This window comes from Equus przewalskii, chromosome 3 (genome assembly GCF_037783145.1).
Source record: "Equus przewalskii isolate Varuska chromosome 3, EquPr2, whole genome shotgun sequence".
NCBI classification, from domain to species: domain Eukaryota; kingdom Metazoa; phylum Chordata; class Mammalia; order Perissodactyla; family Equidae; genus Equus; species Equus przewalskii.
The window spans coordinates 113,855,682-113,872,365 of NC_091833.1; the positions used below are offsets into that span (position 1 = coordinate 113,855,682).

The 16,684-nt window shown below is 51.1% G+C and overlaps 1 protein-coding gene across 5 annotated transcripts in view; it reads right to left on the minus strand.

The window, feature by feature from the left end:
• Positions 1-16,684, minus strand: part of C3H4orf50 (chromosome 3 C4orf50 homolog) — a 122,718-nt gene that overhangs the window by 22,664 nt on the left and 83,370 nt on the right. The window contains exon 13 of one of the 5 annotated variants that reach the window (XM_070613295.1): positions 7,287-7,430. The exons of the other annotated variants lie outside the window; for them this stretch is intronic. Within the exon in view, the coding sequence (XP_070469396.1) occupies positions 7,386-7,430 (45 nt within the window). The 3' untranslated portion in view covers positions 7,287-7,385. The remainder of the gene's footprint in view (positions 1-7,286; positions 7,431-16,684) is intronic. 5 annotated transcript variants of the gene reach the window in all.

The following is a 16,684-nucleotide window of genomic DNA, read 5'->3' on the forward strand; positions in this document are numbered from 1 at the left end:
GGGAAAGGACGGATGCCAGAGGACAGTGCAAGTAAAGTAAGAGTGTGCTTCCAGCGATGGTAACCGCCAAGCCTGCGAGGAACAGGTCACTTTTGAGGCAGGATCCAAGGGCAGGAGGGTTTAGATGTGGGGGAAGCTGTGGGAAGGGCGTGGGGTGGGGAAATGCAGAGTGTGTCTCAGGAGGAGCCACAGGGTTGGGTACGTTGGTGCGTAGGGCTGGAGAGGAGAACGAGGGGAAAGTGGAGAGAAGCTTCAAATGCTGAGCTAAGGAATTTGGACTTTTCCCTGCAGCCGACAGCGAGACAGATACAAGAAGTATTTTTGCACACGGGAATGATATAAAAAGTGCTGCTCTTCTAGAGAAGGACTAGTCTGATGGCCGGTGTGGGGAGGTGAGAAAATGGGGACAGGGTGCGCTGGTCTGAGGGTGTAGGCAGAGGGGTGGCGGTGGAAAGCAGAGAAGGGCCCAGCTCCTCCATCAGACTCAAGAGGAACTGAACAGCTCTGTGATGCCGCTTGGAAAGTCCCTGCGGGAACCAAGAACTGGAAGCCACACAGCGCTCTGCCCCAAGCCTGCTGGGTTCGAGCCAAAGCAGGGAAGTGACGGGAACCCAGAGAAAATGCAGACTGGCTGATCTCAGGGTGCTGCCCGGCTCAGATCCCAGCACGATCAGAAGACAAATGAGCGACCTTGTGGGTCCGGGTAATGCACACCTGGGGCCCGACTGCTCAGCTCTCACTAACTCAGCTCAACTCGACCTTCATCCAGTCACACCTCGAGGGGCCAGGCCCTGTGCTGGGTGTCGGGACACGCAGGGAACGAGACAGAGTCTGTGGCCTCAAGGAGCCTGTGGTCTGGGAGCCGCGATTAGGGGTGTTGAACCACAGAAAGGTCTGGCCCTGTACGCAATGGATGCCTCCATGGCGGAGGTCCTGGGGAGGGTTCTTATGTATGAGTGGCTTTTCTAACGGTCTCACGCATGGACTGTTGGCGCTCTGAGGATGGAGCAGGGCTGTCCTCCGGCGCCAGCTCCTATGGCCGTGCCGGGCACAGAGAGACACGCGTTGCGTGTTTGTTGAATGGATGGATGGATGCACAAGGAGTTGAAGGTGCGGAAGGACCCAGGGAGTTTGCTGGACTGCAGCCCCCGCACTCCAAGAAACAGGCCACTCACGGTCTCTTAATTGTTATGTTTTCTCCCTCTGGGTCTAAAGGACCCTCCAAAGGCAGAGGAGAGAGCTTCATCTCACACCACGCTCCTCTCCTGGCTGCCCTAAATTTGAATTAGTCATAATCGTTAGAAACACGTTTACAGCACTTCAGCATTTACAAACCACTTCCCACACATTACCTCCCCGGGATCTCAGCAACCCCATAAAGAGGGACAGCGATGGGGTTTCCTGCGGGTGATTTTCCCCATTACAGGAGGGAAAGGGGACTGACGTCTTACGTGTGCCCTCGTGCGCTGGTTCTCTTATACCTGCTGTTATTCTTTTTACTTTTACACATGCAATTTATTTAATTATCTCAGCAACAGTGCCAGGTAATTATGATGAGTCCTGTTTTACAGATGAGAAACAGATATTCAGAGAGGTCAAGCGTCTTGCCCAAGGATACACAGCTAGTGAGTTGGGATGTGAACCTGGTTCTGTCTGACTCGAAGTCTAGTAATAATGACAACAGAGATGACAATGACCATGACGATGACGCTGACAATGATGATGGTGGTGGTGGGCAGTTACTGAGTGCTAACTCCCAGCCAAGCACTGAGCCTAGCGCTTTACATGTTTTATTAATTTAATACTCACCTAATACTAATTTAATCCTCCTGACAATCCCGTAGCATAGCTACTATTACTATCCAGCACACCCCTTTCACTGGGCCGCATGCGATCGGGGGGCTGTGTGTTTGGGGGACGGAGGTAGGGGGCTGTCACCTGGAGCTCCACATGCATTAGGGGCCTCCAGGTTTGATGCTTTGTGCTCCTGGTTTGGGGCTCAGCACGCGGCGTGGTGGCAAGAACGTGTGGAAAACAGAAAAGAAGCTGACACGTGGAGCCACCTCCCGAGATGAACAAATGAGCTGTATCTCCAGACTTGACGCTATTGGAGGTTTGTTTTCCAGATGCTTCTTCTCATAGACTCTGAGAAGGATGACCTCAGCTCTGAAGAATGAAGATTTTTCTAAGAATGAAAGCTCTTTGAGATGGTCTAGGCTGCTGGGGCAGTAGTGAGCTTCCTGTTGCCAGAGATGTCCAGGTAAAACCACAAAAATCTAAACTCCCAGGATGCAACAACTCTGTGCTTGGGGATTGGTCCCTCCAGATAAAGAAGACCACCAAGGCAAGAACACAGGTAGATAAATATTTACAAGGCAGGGAGCAAGAGAGCAGTGGCCCTGACAGCTGGAGCTGGCCTGGTGCCGTCAGCAGCTGGTGCAGAAGCCGGCCCGCCTCGCAGCCAAGGTGCTCTCCCGGTGAACACCGCCAATCTTGCAGAACGTCAGTATTGCACCAGGCTCCTTCAGGCCTGAGATGAAGTGAGACCAAAGCCAAGAACATTCTGTCATCTTTAAACTTGGGCTAAACAGGATCGGTGCAAACCACTGAAATCCCCCATCTGGCTGCATTCATTCATTTCCTGCGGCTGCTCTAACAGCCACCGCAGACACAGTGGCTCACCACAGCACAGATGTCTTCTCCCACAGTGCTGGAGGTCAGAAGCCTGCAATGGGCCTCAGTGACTAAAGTCAAGGGTGGGCAGGGCTGGCTCCTTCTGGAGACCTAGGGGAGAATCAATTCCTGGCCTTTTCCAGCTTCCAGAGGTGCCCGCGTTCCTTGGCTTGTGGCCCTTCCTCCATCTTCACAGCCAGCAATGGCGGGTGGAGTCCTTCTCATTCTGCCTCCCTCTTCCATGTTTAAGGATCTCATGATGATAATGGGCCTCCTGGATGATCGAGGAGGACCTCCCTCTCTGAAAGTCAGCTAATCAGCAGCCTTAGCTACCCCTAGGCAGGGAACAGAGCACATTCACAGGCCCTGGGACGTCTTTGGGAGGACGTTATTCCGCCTGCCACACTGGCTAGTGTGAGTGAGGGCTGCTCCTTCACCAGCCGCGTCTTAGCCTTGCTCAGTCAAGTCTTCCCTCCTTTGAGACAAGACTTATTGAGATGCCCAGTCATAGGATGACCCCCGTTTCCTGACAGCATCCAGAACAAACCCTTCTTCCTTGAAACCTCCCCAAAGTGACCTCCCACAGCCCAGATCCCACTGCCAGGCCTTCCTAGCACCCCCTAACTGAGGCGCCCCATGTTTCCCGTGGTGAGTGTTCTCTTGTCTCACCAAGCAATGAACCCAACGTGTTCAGTGGCCAGCGCGTTCCTGTGGTCTTTGGTGGGGGCACCAATGGCAGCTGGGGTGAGAGGTGGGGTGTGCACCACGGCCGTGGAAGCAGCGGCTGGACAGGCTACTTGGCAAGTAGGAGGAGATCAAAGAAAGTTCCAGAGAGGCCATGACTTTCGAGTTGTGTCTAACGGACAAGCAGGAGCTCCTGGATGAGAAGCCCAAGGCAGAGAAACAGCAGTGTGTGGCCGGGAGGTGGCAGCAGATGGGCGCTCTCAGAGCCTAGGGGCCTGGGGTTTCAGGTGCCCTGCCAGGAGCCAGGGGCTGCGCGGCATCACAACAACCTGTGGGGTGAAGACTAATTGTCACCCCCTTAGACAGATGGTGAAACAGCCTCCGAGGGTTACAGGACCCCTGGCCAGTAAGAGGCGGGGCTGGGAAGGGCGAGCCAGAGCCCACCGCAAAGCCAAAAGGGGCAGCCATCAGGGCGAAGGAGTGGGGGCCTGGCCCCCAACAATGGCTGGTGCCTCTTCCACCAGAGTGGCCCGGCATCCTCTCTGAGGGAGGAGAAGCCAAGGCTGCCCCAGGGCCCTGGGACCAGAGGCTCTGTGGAAATGCAGGGGGGGTGGGGCCCACTTGCCCGGTTCAAGCCACGTCAGAGGGCCGTGTTAGAGACGAAGATAACAGTTCCCATTTAGATCTGGCTGAGTTCCAGCTGCCCACGGGGCATCGGAGCAAGACCAGGTAGGAGGCCAAGGAAGGAACAGGAAGGTCCTGTGGTCTGGAGAGAGGTCAGGGCTGGAGCCGGGTGCCAGGCCAAGGACGAAACCCCCGGGAAAGAGCATGTAGGAGAAGGAAGAGAGGGGCAGTGAAGAGGCCTGGGCGTCCCCCAGGCGGCAAGGAGAGAGGGCGGCATCCCGGGGGCCCAGGGGGGAGAGAGTTCTCTGTGAATGAGAGCGGAGGCTCTAGAACAGGTGGGGCGGCAGGCAGTACCTAAGGACCAGGAAGCGGTCTTTGGGTTTGCCCAGATGGAGACAGGTGGGAGGTGTCTGAGGAGTGGGGCAGGGGGTGAGGGAAGCCAGGCCGAGGGAGTGGAGGGAAGCAGGGTGCTGTGAACAGACTCTGCAAGTGCGGGGGTAGGAAAAGGGGGAAGTAGGGACTCACCTGTTTTGGGTTGTGTCTGGGCTGAGGGAAAGGAGCCCGTGGTTTGAGAATGCTGGAAGGAGCGGTGGAACAGCTCATGCGGGGAGTTCTAAGAGAAGGCACGAGGCCGGAACAGAAGGCGTGGAGAGGGAGCCCCGTTCCTCTGTAACTGGGGCGGGGCTGTCGATGGGCCTCCAAGACCCAGGGTCCCCGTTTTCTTTGTGAACTATTCCAGGCATGGGGGCACGGGGAGAGCAAGAGCTCATGTGGGAAATGGTGACCGTTCCTTCTGTGGCCTGAGAACTAGAATATGAACTTGACCCAAGGCCACAGGGCCAGGCAGGCCAATGGTCACCTGTGGGGAGGGCTGTACCTAGTCTGTCACTGGAAACGTTGGGAGAAGGGCGGCTGCATGAAACAGGGAGGTTTCTAATTGGGTTTCCAAGGCAACCTGCCTTGACCTGCACACCCCACATATGTTTAGCTTCAGCAAAGCACCTTCTGAGCACGGGGCCATGAAGCCACACGATGAGGTGTGGTCCTGGCCCGGGGGAGCTCTCAGTCTTGTAGGACAGACTGAAGAGAGACAGACACACTGGGGTTTAAGGGTGAGGCCAGGGGCTGCCAGCTCGGGACTCCTCCTCGAGAACCAGGGATGGCTTCCAGAGGTGGCAAGACCCCAGCTGAGAGCTGCAGGTGAGCTGGAGTGAGGGAGGCGAAGGAGGCTGGGATGGAAGTCTCGGGGCCTGGGCAGCTGACAAGAGCTGCGGCTTCAGGAGCGTTCTGAGCACTCCAGAGGCACACTGGAGGAGCAGGCAGGGAAGGCTGTAAGGCAGAGCCACCGGCCAGTTGACGGCGAGGGCTGTTGAGAGGTGGGGCTCCAGGAATTTCCCCTGTGCTGTATATGTGTATCTCTGTAAGGTTTACGCTTTTATAATGAACACATACTAATTTGGTAACTTAAATATTCAAGATAGCTAAAAAACGGAAACAAGCCAAATGTCCATCAACTGAAGAATGGATAAACGGAATGTGGCACGGCCATACAATGGATCGTTACTCAGCCATAAAAAGAATGAGGTCCCCATGCGTGCTACAATGTGGATGAACCTCGAAACCTCATGCTCAGGGAGAGAGGCCAGACACAAAAGGCCGCATACGATATGATTCCATCACGTGAAACGTCCAGGAGAGACAAATGCGCAGAGACAGAAAGAAGAGGAGTGGTTCCCGGAGCTGCAGGGAGGAGGGGACGGGGACGGAGTTCTTTTAGGACGATGAAAATGGTCTGAAATTAGGCGGTGGTGATGGTTGCACAACACTGTGAATGTACTAAAAGCCACTGAATTGTAAACTTTAAAATGGTTAGAAAGATGAATTTTATGTTATGTGAGTTTTACCCCAATTTTTTTTTAAATAAATGGATGACCCAGCACAGCACCTGTACCCTCCGGCTGGTAGACCACGTTTCTGAGCTGAAGGAAGAGCTCAATAAGCTGATTGAAATAAACCAGTTTATAAGTAGGATAAGCATTCCCCCCCCGCCCCCGCCATGACCACTCACTCTTTTGGCTCTCAGTGTCCCACACAACCAGGACATCTGCTCCCGGCCTGAGGGAGAACCACAGTGCCTCTACCACCCATTCATATCCATTCCTTCATTCACTCCCTCATTCAGTCAATAAATATTTTATGGGTGCTTTCTGTGTGCCAACGTCTCTGGTCAAATGCACAGAGGCACCGCTCTCACGCATCTCCACTGTGGAGGGGGAAGGCAGACAAGGAGCAGACGATCATTTGTCAGGTGGCCACGAGCACTATGGAAAACCAACTGGTAGGATAAGGAGCCAGCAGAGAAGGACTGGCTGTGCAGTGCCCCCTGTAGCCAGCTGTGCCTGGGAGCCAAAGGACGGGGCATCCGGAGGGGACGGTAATCAGGGACTCAAAAGCAGGTCTCATGACAACAGATGTGACGGCCGCATGTGTCTAGGACCACCATTGGGACCCCTCCAGACCCTGCCTCCTTCGCCAGCCCATCACTGACCACTGACCACCCACCTCTGACCACACTCAACTCCTCCCGGTCTTTCTAGCCTCTGGCCCTTGTCTGTTTTGTTCCCTCCGCCTGGAACTTTCCTCTTTTGTCTGATCACTCCTACCCAGTCTTCACGTGTAAACTTAGAAATGGCTTCCTCTAGGAACCCTTCCCCAACGACACTGCTGATCCCCGCCCAGCCTCCACCGGGGCCCGGTGCCTCCTCTGGGCTCCCAGCACGGATCACACAGCGTCACCATGGTCTGATTTCAGCCATGTGTCCCTGAGCGGACCCTGAGCTCCGCCAGAACAAGAGACTGCCTCACGCATCTCTCAGTCCCAGTAACACGCTGTTGGAGGCACCTGCAAATACGGAGCTGAAATTAACACGTGGAACTCGCAATATTAAGGAACATAAAGTTTATAGTCTTCTATAAACGTTAAATGTTCATAGTACATCTGATCATTTAATTGAGGCAGAGCTCATTAAGTCAAAAATAGAAATAAAAATCCTTCACAAAATTTCCCTGAACAAGGTGTCTTAATTCATTTTATATTCAGCAAGTGTCTACTATATGCAGGGTCTTGGAATACGAACTGCAAGGTGTTTAATCTTACAAGGTCAGAGGTGAAATCAGTAAACAAAGAACTTTAGCGGGCTGGCTCTCTCTCCCTCTCATAAACACACACACACACACATGTGCACACACACTTGCGTGCACACACACACGCACACACACACGCACACACACACACGGACAGCTACCTCAGACAGCAGAGCCGAGTTCTCGGTCAGCAAGGAGGGCGTGGAGCAGACGATGGAGCACGTGCGTGTGCTCTGACCACGTGCTGCAGGGCAGCCAGCCTACAGGTCCGCGTGCAATGAGAAGGCGAGATTCTCCGTGAGCTTCTGGAGCAAGAGGGAGGTGCACAAGCGTGAGCTGGAGACACAAGCGCCTGGCACACTTCCCAGTGATCAAACATTTCCCCAGAGCCAGGAGCCATGTTTACCCAGAGGACACCTTCTAGTGTCACTTTCAAAGGGGCGGTGACTTCCGACATACAGACACAATTCCAAATAATGTCACCTCCAAATTAAGACATCAAAATGCTTTTTAAAATCTTTGTTTTTTCCCTATCATAGAAGTCTTACGTGCACCTTAAGCCTATTTGGGGAATTAGATAAGAACAAAAAATAAGTCAGCTTCCCAGAAACCACATTTGTGGGAGTGTTTTCAATAGAATCGAGATCATAGAATTTCACGGGGTGGCAGGGGGTGGATTGACTTCACGTCATAAGATTTCCTCAAAGCGTCCTGCTAGCGGCAGCCATTGTTAACGGCTGCTTAATCTGCCAGCTCATCATTGTATACCCACCTCCTAACACTGTCCTTGGTATACAGTAGGCACTCAATAAATGTCCGTTGCATGAATGTTAAGTGGCCAATATTTCACTGAGGGGCTAGATCCTCATTCACATAACCATTTCCTGCACTTGGACCTGTAGGTTGTTCCTAATAACTTGCTATAATAAATCATACGGTGATAAATTGTGCAATTAGTTATATCTGCACCTCAATGATCAACCAAGAACAGAATCCCCCCAGGAGCTATTCCCAGTCACATGGTGTGAATGTTTTTTAGGCTCCTGGCTCATCTGCCAGCAGACATTCTTTTCAAGCCAATATCTGCATTATTTTAAAGGCTGGAAGTTACGGAAATATTCTTTTATCCCAAACCCAACAGTCAAGGTAGCTAGAATTTACATTTTGTTTTGCAAAAGCAAGCACATTCTCCTTTTGGAATAACATTAAATTTTCTTGACTTTTATGCCCAATATGAAATATATACTTTGGAGAAGCCCAGGAGAACTGACTCTGAAGTGAATTGTATTTTAATAGCAGTGACTTGTCTTGGAAGCAAAAGGACAAAAGGTAAGGGGGGAGGAAATTCACAATTCACTTCTTCTAAACAGAAAAATGAAAGTGAGAAACGCCGGGAAATGCAGCTTCCGTAATTAAGCACATTTTGAGTAAATGCAGTGGCAGCAAGCTATGGCTACGCAGAGCTCTGCTTGAGACAAACCCGAAAGGTGTTTATAAAATTCTCCATCTGTATACACCTCTCATATAAATGGGAGAGAGTTAAAAGTTCAAGTGCCTGATCCAATTACCTAATGCTGCTGTAATTTAATAAAGGTAATTAAGTGCTGCCGATGCTGATCATTAAGGGCTGTCGTGACAATAAGCAGCTTTAAATATTAGCTACCCCACAGTGAGCAAACTTTACTGGGCGCCACCAGAGAAGTGGAGTTTCAGATGGCGTTTACATGATAGGTTTATAGCCTCATGAATGTCTACGGCCTTTAAATTTTGTTCCTGTGTTTATGGGACTCAGACGACACGTCCAGGCATGATGACAACCAGGTGCTGAGATGGAAATTGCTGGGTCCTCCACAGAGGCTGCCCCATATTGGGGGGTTGGGGGGGCAGGACAGAGAATCAGGGACCTGGGCTCTGTCCCCTGTCCCAGCTCCACCACTGATGTGTTTCGGGACCTCGGGTCTCTCATTGCTAGGAGAGTCAAAACGCTGAGGTTTTGTTAACTTTGAAATACTAGACAATTTTAACAAATCAAGGTATATCTGAGCAGCCTCTCTAGGGGTCACACTGTGGGGACAGGTGCAGCAGCTTCGTATATGGGGTGCAGTGAGCAAGAGACCCCCCAGGCCCACCCCGCCTGGGGAGGGCTGATTGCTCCCTCCAAATCCTGAGTCACCCCTCCCTTAGGGTCCTCAAACGCGTCCCCAGCTCTCGGTGCTGCCATCAAGGCCAGCGTCTGTCTCCCCTGGGAGCACGTGACCCCTTGAGGGCGGCGACCATGTTTAGATTCAACTCTGCCCGTCCGTGGTGCCTGGCCCGGGCCTCGTGGGTGCTCAAAAACACGTTGCAGGGCATCAATGGGAGGAGGGAGGTGGGGAGGAGACAAAGGCAGGAAGGGAGGAGAGACAGCCCTGGACCAGGAAGCGTCAGTACCTCTGGCACAGTGAGCAGACAATTCAGGCCCCACTGGCGCTCGCACTGAAGCGGAAGTGCCGGGACCTCTGCCAACCGGACTAGAGTCAAAGCGCCATCCCAGATTCCGCCGGTCACCGGGACCTGCCTCCATCAGGCCCAGCGGAAAAGACCCTCCGGAGCCCGGGACTGAGCGAGAAACAGCCCTGCGAGGAGCCCCTGGGCCTCGCCGGCCGGCCGGGCTGCCTGGCTGGTGTGTTCCCACGACCCCGCAGTTTGCATCCAGGGCGGAGGGAAGAGGAAGCAGGCAGCCTCCCGCGGCACTCACGGCGTCTCTCTTAGGGGGTCTCACTGTGGGGGAGGGACGGGGTTCAGTCTCCTGTGCGGAGGACCACGGCCTCGCATTGGCCAAGACCTTCGCATCAGTCTCCCATGGCGGAAGATGGAATGCTGCATCATTATTCTCACTTCACAGACGAGAAAAAAGGCTTAGAAACAGAGCCATTTCCCCGAGGTTAACAGACCCGGCAGAACTAAGACCCCGCCCCTTTTCACTCTGAGTCCAACACAGTTCCACTCCGCAAACACCATGCTCTGCCTTTGCTCTCATGGGCTCCATCCTTCTAACACAAAAGCCTTCGCCCGCTTCCGTGAGGGCCCTGCTCCACTCTCTCTGCAGGAGGGTGCCTTGAGTCCACTTCCTCCGAGAAGTCTTCTCAGATTACTCACGCCGGCCCCCTCCATCCACCCTCTCAACCCCTGGCTGGATGCAGGCCTCTTCCTATGGGCTTTAACACAGAATTCACCATGCTCTGCCGTCGTTGTCTCCTTAGATGTCATTTCCTCCCTCGGTTCATTTATTCAAGAAACTTTACAGAGCACCTTGAGAAGGGGAGACTGAGGCTGGGAAGTGAGTCAAACTGCGCAAGGCCACACAGCTGGATTAGAAGCCTTGCGACTATATATTCACTCAGTGAATACTTAGAGAGAGCTGCCGCGTGGCCCCCAAATGCTAAGCTCTTTCTGACACCTTCCTCTCTGCGGGGGCTCATTTCTGCACCGTTTTTGGACCTCTCCCCATCCCCCAGGGGTCAGGATGGCAGGTGTAACTTAGGAACCTGCCAGGTGTTAGCCAGTGGCCACCTGTCTTCACAGGCAGATGTGCCATGCCCACAGTCCTTGGCTGAATGCCCCAAACAGCGGAAGAGTGTATCATGTCCACACTAGCACCTTCCTTCCTTGGCCCTGGTTCATGGAGCACCGACATGAGCAGTCAGGCTGGGCTCCTTTAAAAGACCCAAGCATCAAAGGCAGGCATTTAATGCAAAGATCCGCCGCCAAATAGAAAGTAGCTTAAATCTTCTGAGGTTGTTTTCCTTCGCTGCAAGATGAAAATATTACTCATTCATAAATTGTTATAGATGATGCGTTTACAACACATAGCACAGCACCTGGCATACAGCAGGCACTCAATAAATGGTGGAAATATCCCTATCGTTACTGTTAAATGTTATCATTTCAATCTCGGCTCCGTAGCTTTTGTAGATCAGTCTCCTTTTAGAGGTGCTACCCCAAACCCAGCGATCAGGACCCCGAGGTGAGACGCCGGCACGGAGCCTGTGCTGCTGCCTGGATTCTGAGCGACCAGGCAAGTCCTTGAGTCCTTCTCATCTGTAGGCTCAGTTTTCTCATCTGTAAAATGGGGACTATCCTGCGTGCCCTCCTCTCTCGCAGAGGGTGGAGGATCCATCAGAGGCAGTGATGCATGCGAAAACACTTTTTAAAAGTGCTTTTTAAAATTCGCTTCACAGAACACAAATATACGCTGTTATTGCCGGGCTGAAAGACTCCGGATGGCTCCCCCCTGATTCTGGGAGCTGATCCAAATTCCCAAGGCCACCATTCACAGAACTCTGTGCTGGGGGCTTTTTCCACTGCTCCGGGCTCTTTGACTGCAACTCCTGCCTGCCATCTCCCATCCCCACCCCCTATTCTCCATCTGCCGCCAGGAAAACTTTCCCTGACCCCTGCTCTCCCACCGGCATCCGTCGCATCAGGCTACACTCCAGTTGCTTGCTCATGTGACGGCAGTCCCTGAGGGCTGTGCTGTCTCGCTCAACCCCGTGCCCCAGCACCACCACTCGGCCGCCCAGACTCGCTCGATGTCTGGCACGGGAACGAGCTGGGGGCCACTCAGGCAGGAGATGCCTTGGTCCTATAGTGGCTCCTCTCTGCAGGACTCAGGGGCTCGTGGGAAACGGGCCGGGGCAGCGGCAATGCCCTCTCTAGGCTGGACCCACACTGAGGATGCCATTCTCAAGGCTGGCGCTCAGGCAGCCCTGGGAGGCATGGAGGTGAGCCTGAGCTGGGTGAAAGCTCCCTTTAGAACAGAAAAAGCCAAAACACTGGGATCCCAGCAACAAGCCTGCAGTAGGGAGTGGGGGGAGGGGTTCGGGGTGGGGAGAAGGGGATAGAGGGCCAGGAGGAGAGGAGAGAAAGGGGGAACAGAGGAGGGAAGAGAGCGAAGGCCACTTCTCCATCTTTCCCCCTAAAACTGGAGAGGCAACATGGTGTCAGAGTTGAGAGTGGGCTCCAGAATGGACCGCTTCTCCACCTGAGCCCCTGGACAATTGATTTAACCTCTCTGTGCCTCAGTTTCCTCATCTGTAAGCAGGGATATCACAGTGAAGGGGCCATTGGATAGCTGTGAAGATCAAATGTCTAATAGCACTGAGCACTGGAAGAGGGCCTGGCACCCAGCGAGCACACAGAAGATTCAGCTCCTGTTTTAATTTTTTTTTTCCTGAGGAAGATTCACCCTGAGCTAACGCCTGTGCCAGTCGTCCTCTGCTTTATATGTGGCTCGCCACCACAGCCTGGCTTAATGAGTGGTGTGTAGGTCTGCGCCCGGGATTGGAACCTGTGAACCTGGGCCACCAAAATGGAGCACGCCAAACTCAACCACTATGCCATGGGGCCCTGACAGCTGCTAATTTTAAAATTCATGAACCATTCAAACATATTGATCCTTTCCATGTTGCCACTGTCTTTATTATCTTTCTGCTCAAATAGCACCAATACAATTTTTTCTACAAGTTTTCTTTTGTGGGAAAACTCAATGCAGAATTGAGCTTTTGTAAAAAGTTAATTGCCACTCCATACACAACAACTTTCACAGCCTCGGTTCCCGCAGGAGAAGCTCCTCGCTGCTTGGTCTGCCCTCCGATGTCCTCCAGGATCTGGCCCATTCAGCCTTTTCTCTGTGTCCTGCTGACCCACCGTGAACCCTCCTCCAGCCACACTGGCCCCTGGCACATTCTCAGTCCACGCCTGAGCTTAAAGACACTGCCCCCGTCTCAGCCAGCCCACCTCCCAAATTCCTCCTCGTCCTCTAAGGCAGATCTCATCTGTCACCTGCACTGTCAGGCCAGGAGAGGCGAGCCTCCCTTCCATATGTGTGTCTGGGGGTCCTGGGCCATGAGCTCCCAAGGCCTGGGAACAGGATTTACTTCTAAATAACAACCACGATAATAATGGTAATAATAGTAATAATAACAATAATGATATTTAAAATAATGGTGCTGCCCAAGCAGAATGACCTACAACTAGAATACACAACTAGGTACTGGCGGGCTTTGGGGCAAAGAAGAAGAAAAAAAAACAATTGGCAACAGATGTTAGCTCGGGCATCAATCTTTAAAAAAATAAAAATAAAATATAAAATAAAATAAAATAAAATAAAATGAAATAAAATAATAGCGCTAATGGCCAGTACTGTGTGCTCACTTTTATGGGCCAGAGACCATGCACAGTGTCTTCCCGCAGCCTGGGAGGCAGCGCGGTGTTGGCCTAACGGCGTGCTTTTTGGACCTGAACTGCCTGGGCTCAAATCCAGCCCCCACTTTCTGGTGCGGGGATCCCAAGCCAGTTACATGCCAGCTCTGTGCCTGTTCTCCCAGCTGTCCCCTGGGTTCATAACTGTGCACACAGGGGAGTCATGAGGCTGAATGCGTCAATATATGGAGATGCTGAGGACAGCACTCAGCACACGGGAAGCTCCAGATTCATGGCTGCTGTTGGTAAAGTTTGCCTCACTTTCTGCCTCACAGCAGCTGCATGAGGAAAGTGTTTTACAGATGGGGAAACTGAGGCTCAGGGAGGTGAGAGACTTGGTGGAGGCCCCATGGGGAGAAGGGCACCAATGTTAGAACTAGAAGCGTGTTCACCTCTTCTCTGCATTGTCAGCACTGACTGGATTCTTGTGCTGGCGTTTCCCCAGAATTCCTCTGTGATCACAGGAACTTGCTGGAAACACAGATTCACAGACCCTGGCCTCTGCCCTACCTGCCTGCGGACGAGATCCCCAGGTGACCGTATGCACGTTGACCTTTGAGAGGCTTTGCCCCAGGGGACAGGTGTCCACTACCCCAGAAGCTCCAGGAGGTCTGGGGCCATGGCTGCCTTGTTTATGGCCGTGCTCGGGGTCTGGACAGCACCAGGCTGGACAAGGAACTTTCGTTAACTGACCTCGGGCGGAATATCATGCCCTCCAATCAAACTCCTGTTGTCCTCCTTCCACGCATAGTGTCCTGTGCTTAGGACCAGACACCTGAGCGGATGGAGATGTGGCCCCAAGTGATGGATAAGGCTCTGAACTGGAGGCCCGGGCTCATACTTGTCCAGTCACCCAGTCTGTCCATTCAACAAATATTTCCCGAGTCCAGCCTTGAGCTGGGCTCCGTGCAAGGTTTGGGGCTGTGAAGAAGACAGGAAGACGTCAGTCTCCTGCAATATGGCAGACAGAATAACTCCCACATTGCTGGATAACCCACTTACAGCATCTTCCCCCTGAGGGGTTGAACTCACGAGCCGGGAAGGGAAATCTGCAAGAGAGGTGATGCCCGGCTGCCCCGGCAAGGCTGTGCTGCTCTCTGTGAATTAGGGCAACGGGATTTAACACACAGGTGGACAGGGTCAGGGACCTGGAACTGAGGCCACCACATAAAGCCAGCCCCCTTGAAGGGCTATTCCCCAGACAAAGAGTAGATTGACTGGGAAAATTCCACCTTAGCACAACAGATCACAAGGAAGCTCGTCTGTCTTAGCCTGAGCTCCAGGTGGGAAAAAAACTCCCTTGAGAATATGTGACCACAGGCTTGTATCCTATGGGAGAACTCATACCATCGAAATGGCTCATAAATCTCCAGTCAGTAAAAAGGTGACTGGTGGTGAACATAAAAGGTGCCCTGAGCCAGTGAAAACCTGGCCAGTGATACTCCTGGGCCAGTGATACTCCTGGGCCAGTGATACTTCTGATACCCCTGGGCCAGTGATACTTCTAATACTCCTGGGCCAGTGATATTTCTGATCCCCTGGGCCAGTGATACTTCTCATATCCCTGGGCCAGTGATACTTCTAATACTTCTTGGCCAGTGATACTCCTGATACTCCTGGGCGAGTGATACTCCTGATACTCCTGGGCCAGTGATACTCCTGATACTCCTGGGCCAGTGATACTTCTGATACCCCTGGCCAGTGATACTCCTGGGCCAGTGATATTTCTAATACTCTTGGACCGGTTGTACTCCTGAGATCCCTGAGCCTAGGCACCCTTGGGGCTGAAGCCGAGACCCACAGGATGCCCACAGATAAAGCTCACAATATTTCATGAGTGGAGACACAAGACATAATCAGCAGGGTTGAATTTCCCAAGAACATCAAATAATAGAACTGTTGGATAGAGACCACAGAGTAGATTCCTAAATTGATGTCTAACTTTTTATCCATCATTCACTATGGGCCAGGTCCTGCGCTAAGAGTTTTACATATACTGATTCATTTAACCTCAAAATAATATTAGGTGGGTAGGTATTATTGTAACTTACACTTTAAAGACAATAAAACTGAGGCACAGGAAGATCACATGGCCTCACCTTGAACCACATTAGTCTGACTAGAGAGTTTCATGCTGCAGAAAAAATATATCAAACTTGAAGATTCTCTGAGGAAATTGCCTAGAATGTTACTTGGATGGATAGGGTTAGAAAACATGAAATAGAGGATATGAGCCACCGAGGGAAAAATGAGGCAGTTCAATAAGATTAATGTGAGTTCCAGAAGAAAAGACAGGAGCAAGAAGGGAGGCTAATATTCAAATATATACTGACAAAATTTTCCAGAAATGCTAAAAAATATAAGGCCTCAGATTCAGGAATCACAAGTTCTGATTAGGATAAATAAAAATAAATATGTCTTTCAGCAGAACTTTAGAATCCCAGAGACAGAGAGAAGATCCTAAAAGCAACCAGATAGAGAGAAAGAAACAGATTCCCTGAAAATATATGCAATTACAGTGAGAGCAGGGGTCATGAAAGAAGCTAGAAGACATGGAACAACATTGTCACACTACTAAGGAGAAATAACCGAGGATCTAGAATTCTACATTCAGCTAAATGATCACTCAATAGTGAAAACAAAATAAAGACATTTTCAGGCAAATATTGAGAAGGTTAACTGCCAAAATGCCTTGCTGATAAAACACTAGTAAAGAATGTACTCCAGGAGGAACTAAATTGAACGCAAAAGGAAAAAATAAAGAGCAAAAGGAATGGTGACCAAAGAAATTGGTAACTCTCAACAAGTATTGACTATATAAAATAATAATGACTAATTTGAGAAGTATAAAAATACAGAGTAGAAATATATTACTGGACAATATCAAAGATACCAAAGGAGGAATCAGAATTATTCTAGCATCCTGTAGACAGGAGGAAGGTAGAGATATTAAGCCAAGGATGCACATTAAAACTTCAAAGAGTACTCACTGAAAGAACAGAAATGTAATGTATATTTGGGGTGAAAGGTAAAAAAAAGAAACAATCAGTTTTATAGAAAACAAAAGGGAAAAATAAGAAGGATAGCAAAAGCAAGGTAAATAACAGGCACAAAATAAGATGGAAATATATATATCAGTTATCATAAGAATTGTAAATGGACTAAATTCTCCATTAAAAAGACAGGGATTGCCCTATTGGATTTCTAAAATATAGCTTCAGGATATTACCAGAACTATACCTGTAATGTAAGGATAGAGAAAGGTTGACTGCAAAAGAATGGGAAAAGTTGTACCAAGCAAATACTAACCAAAATA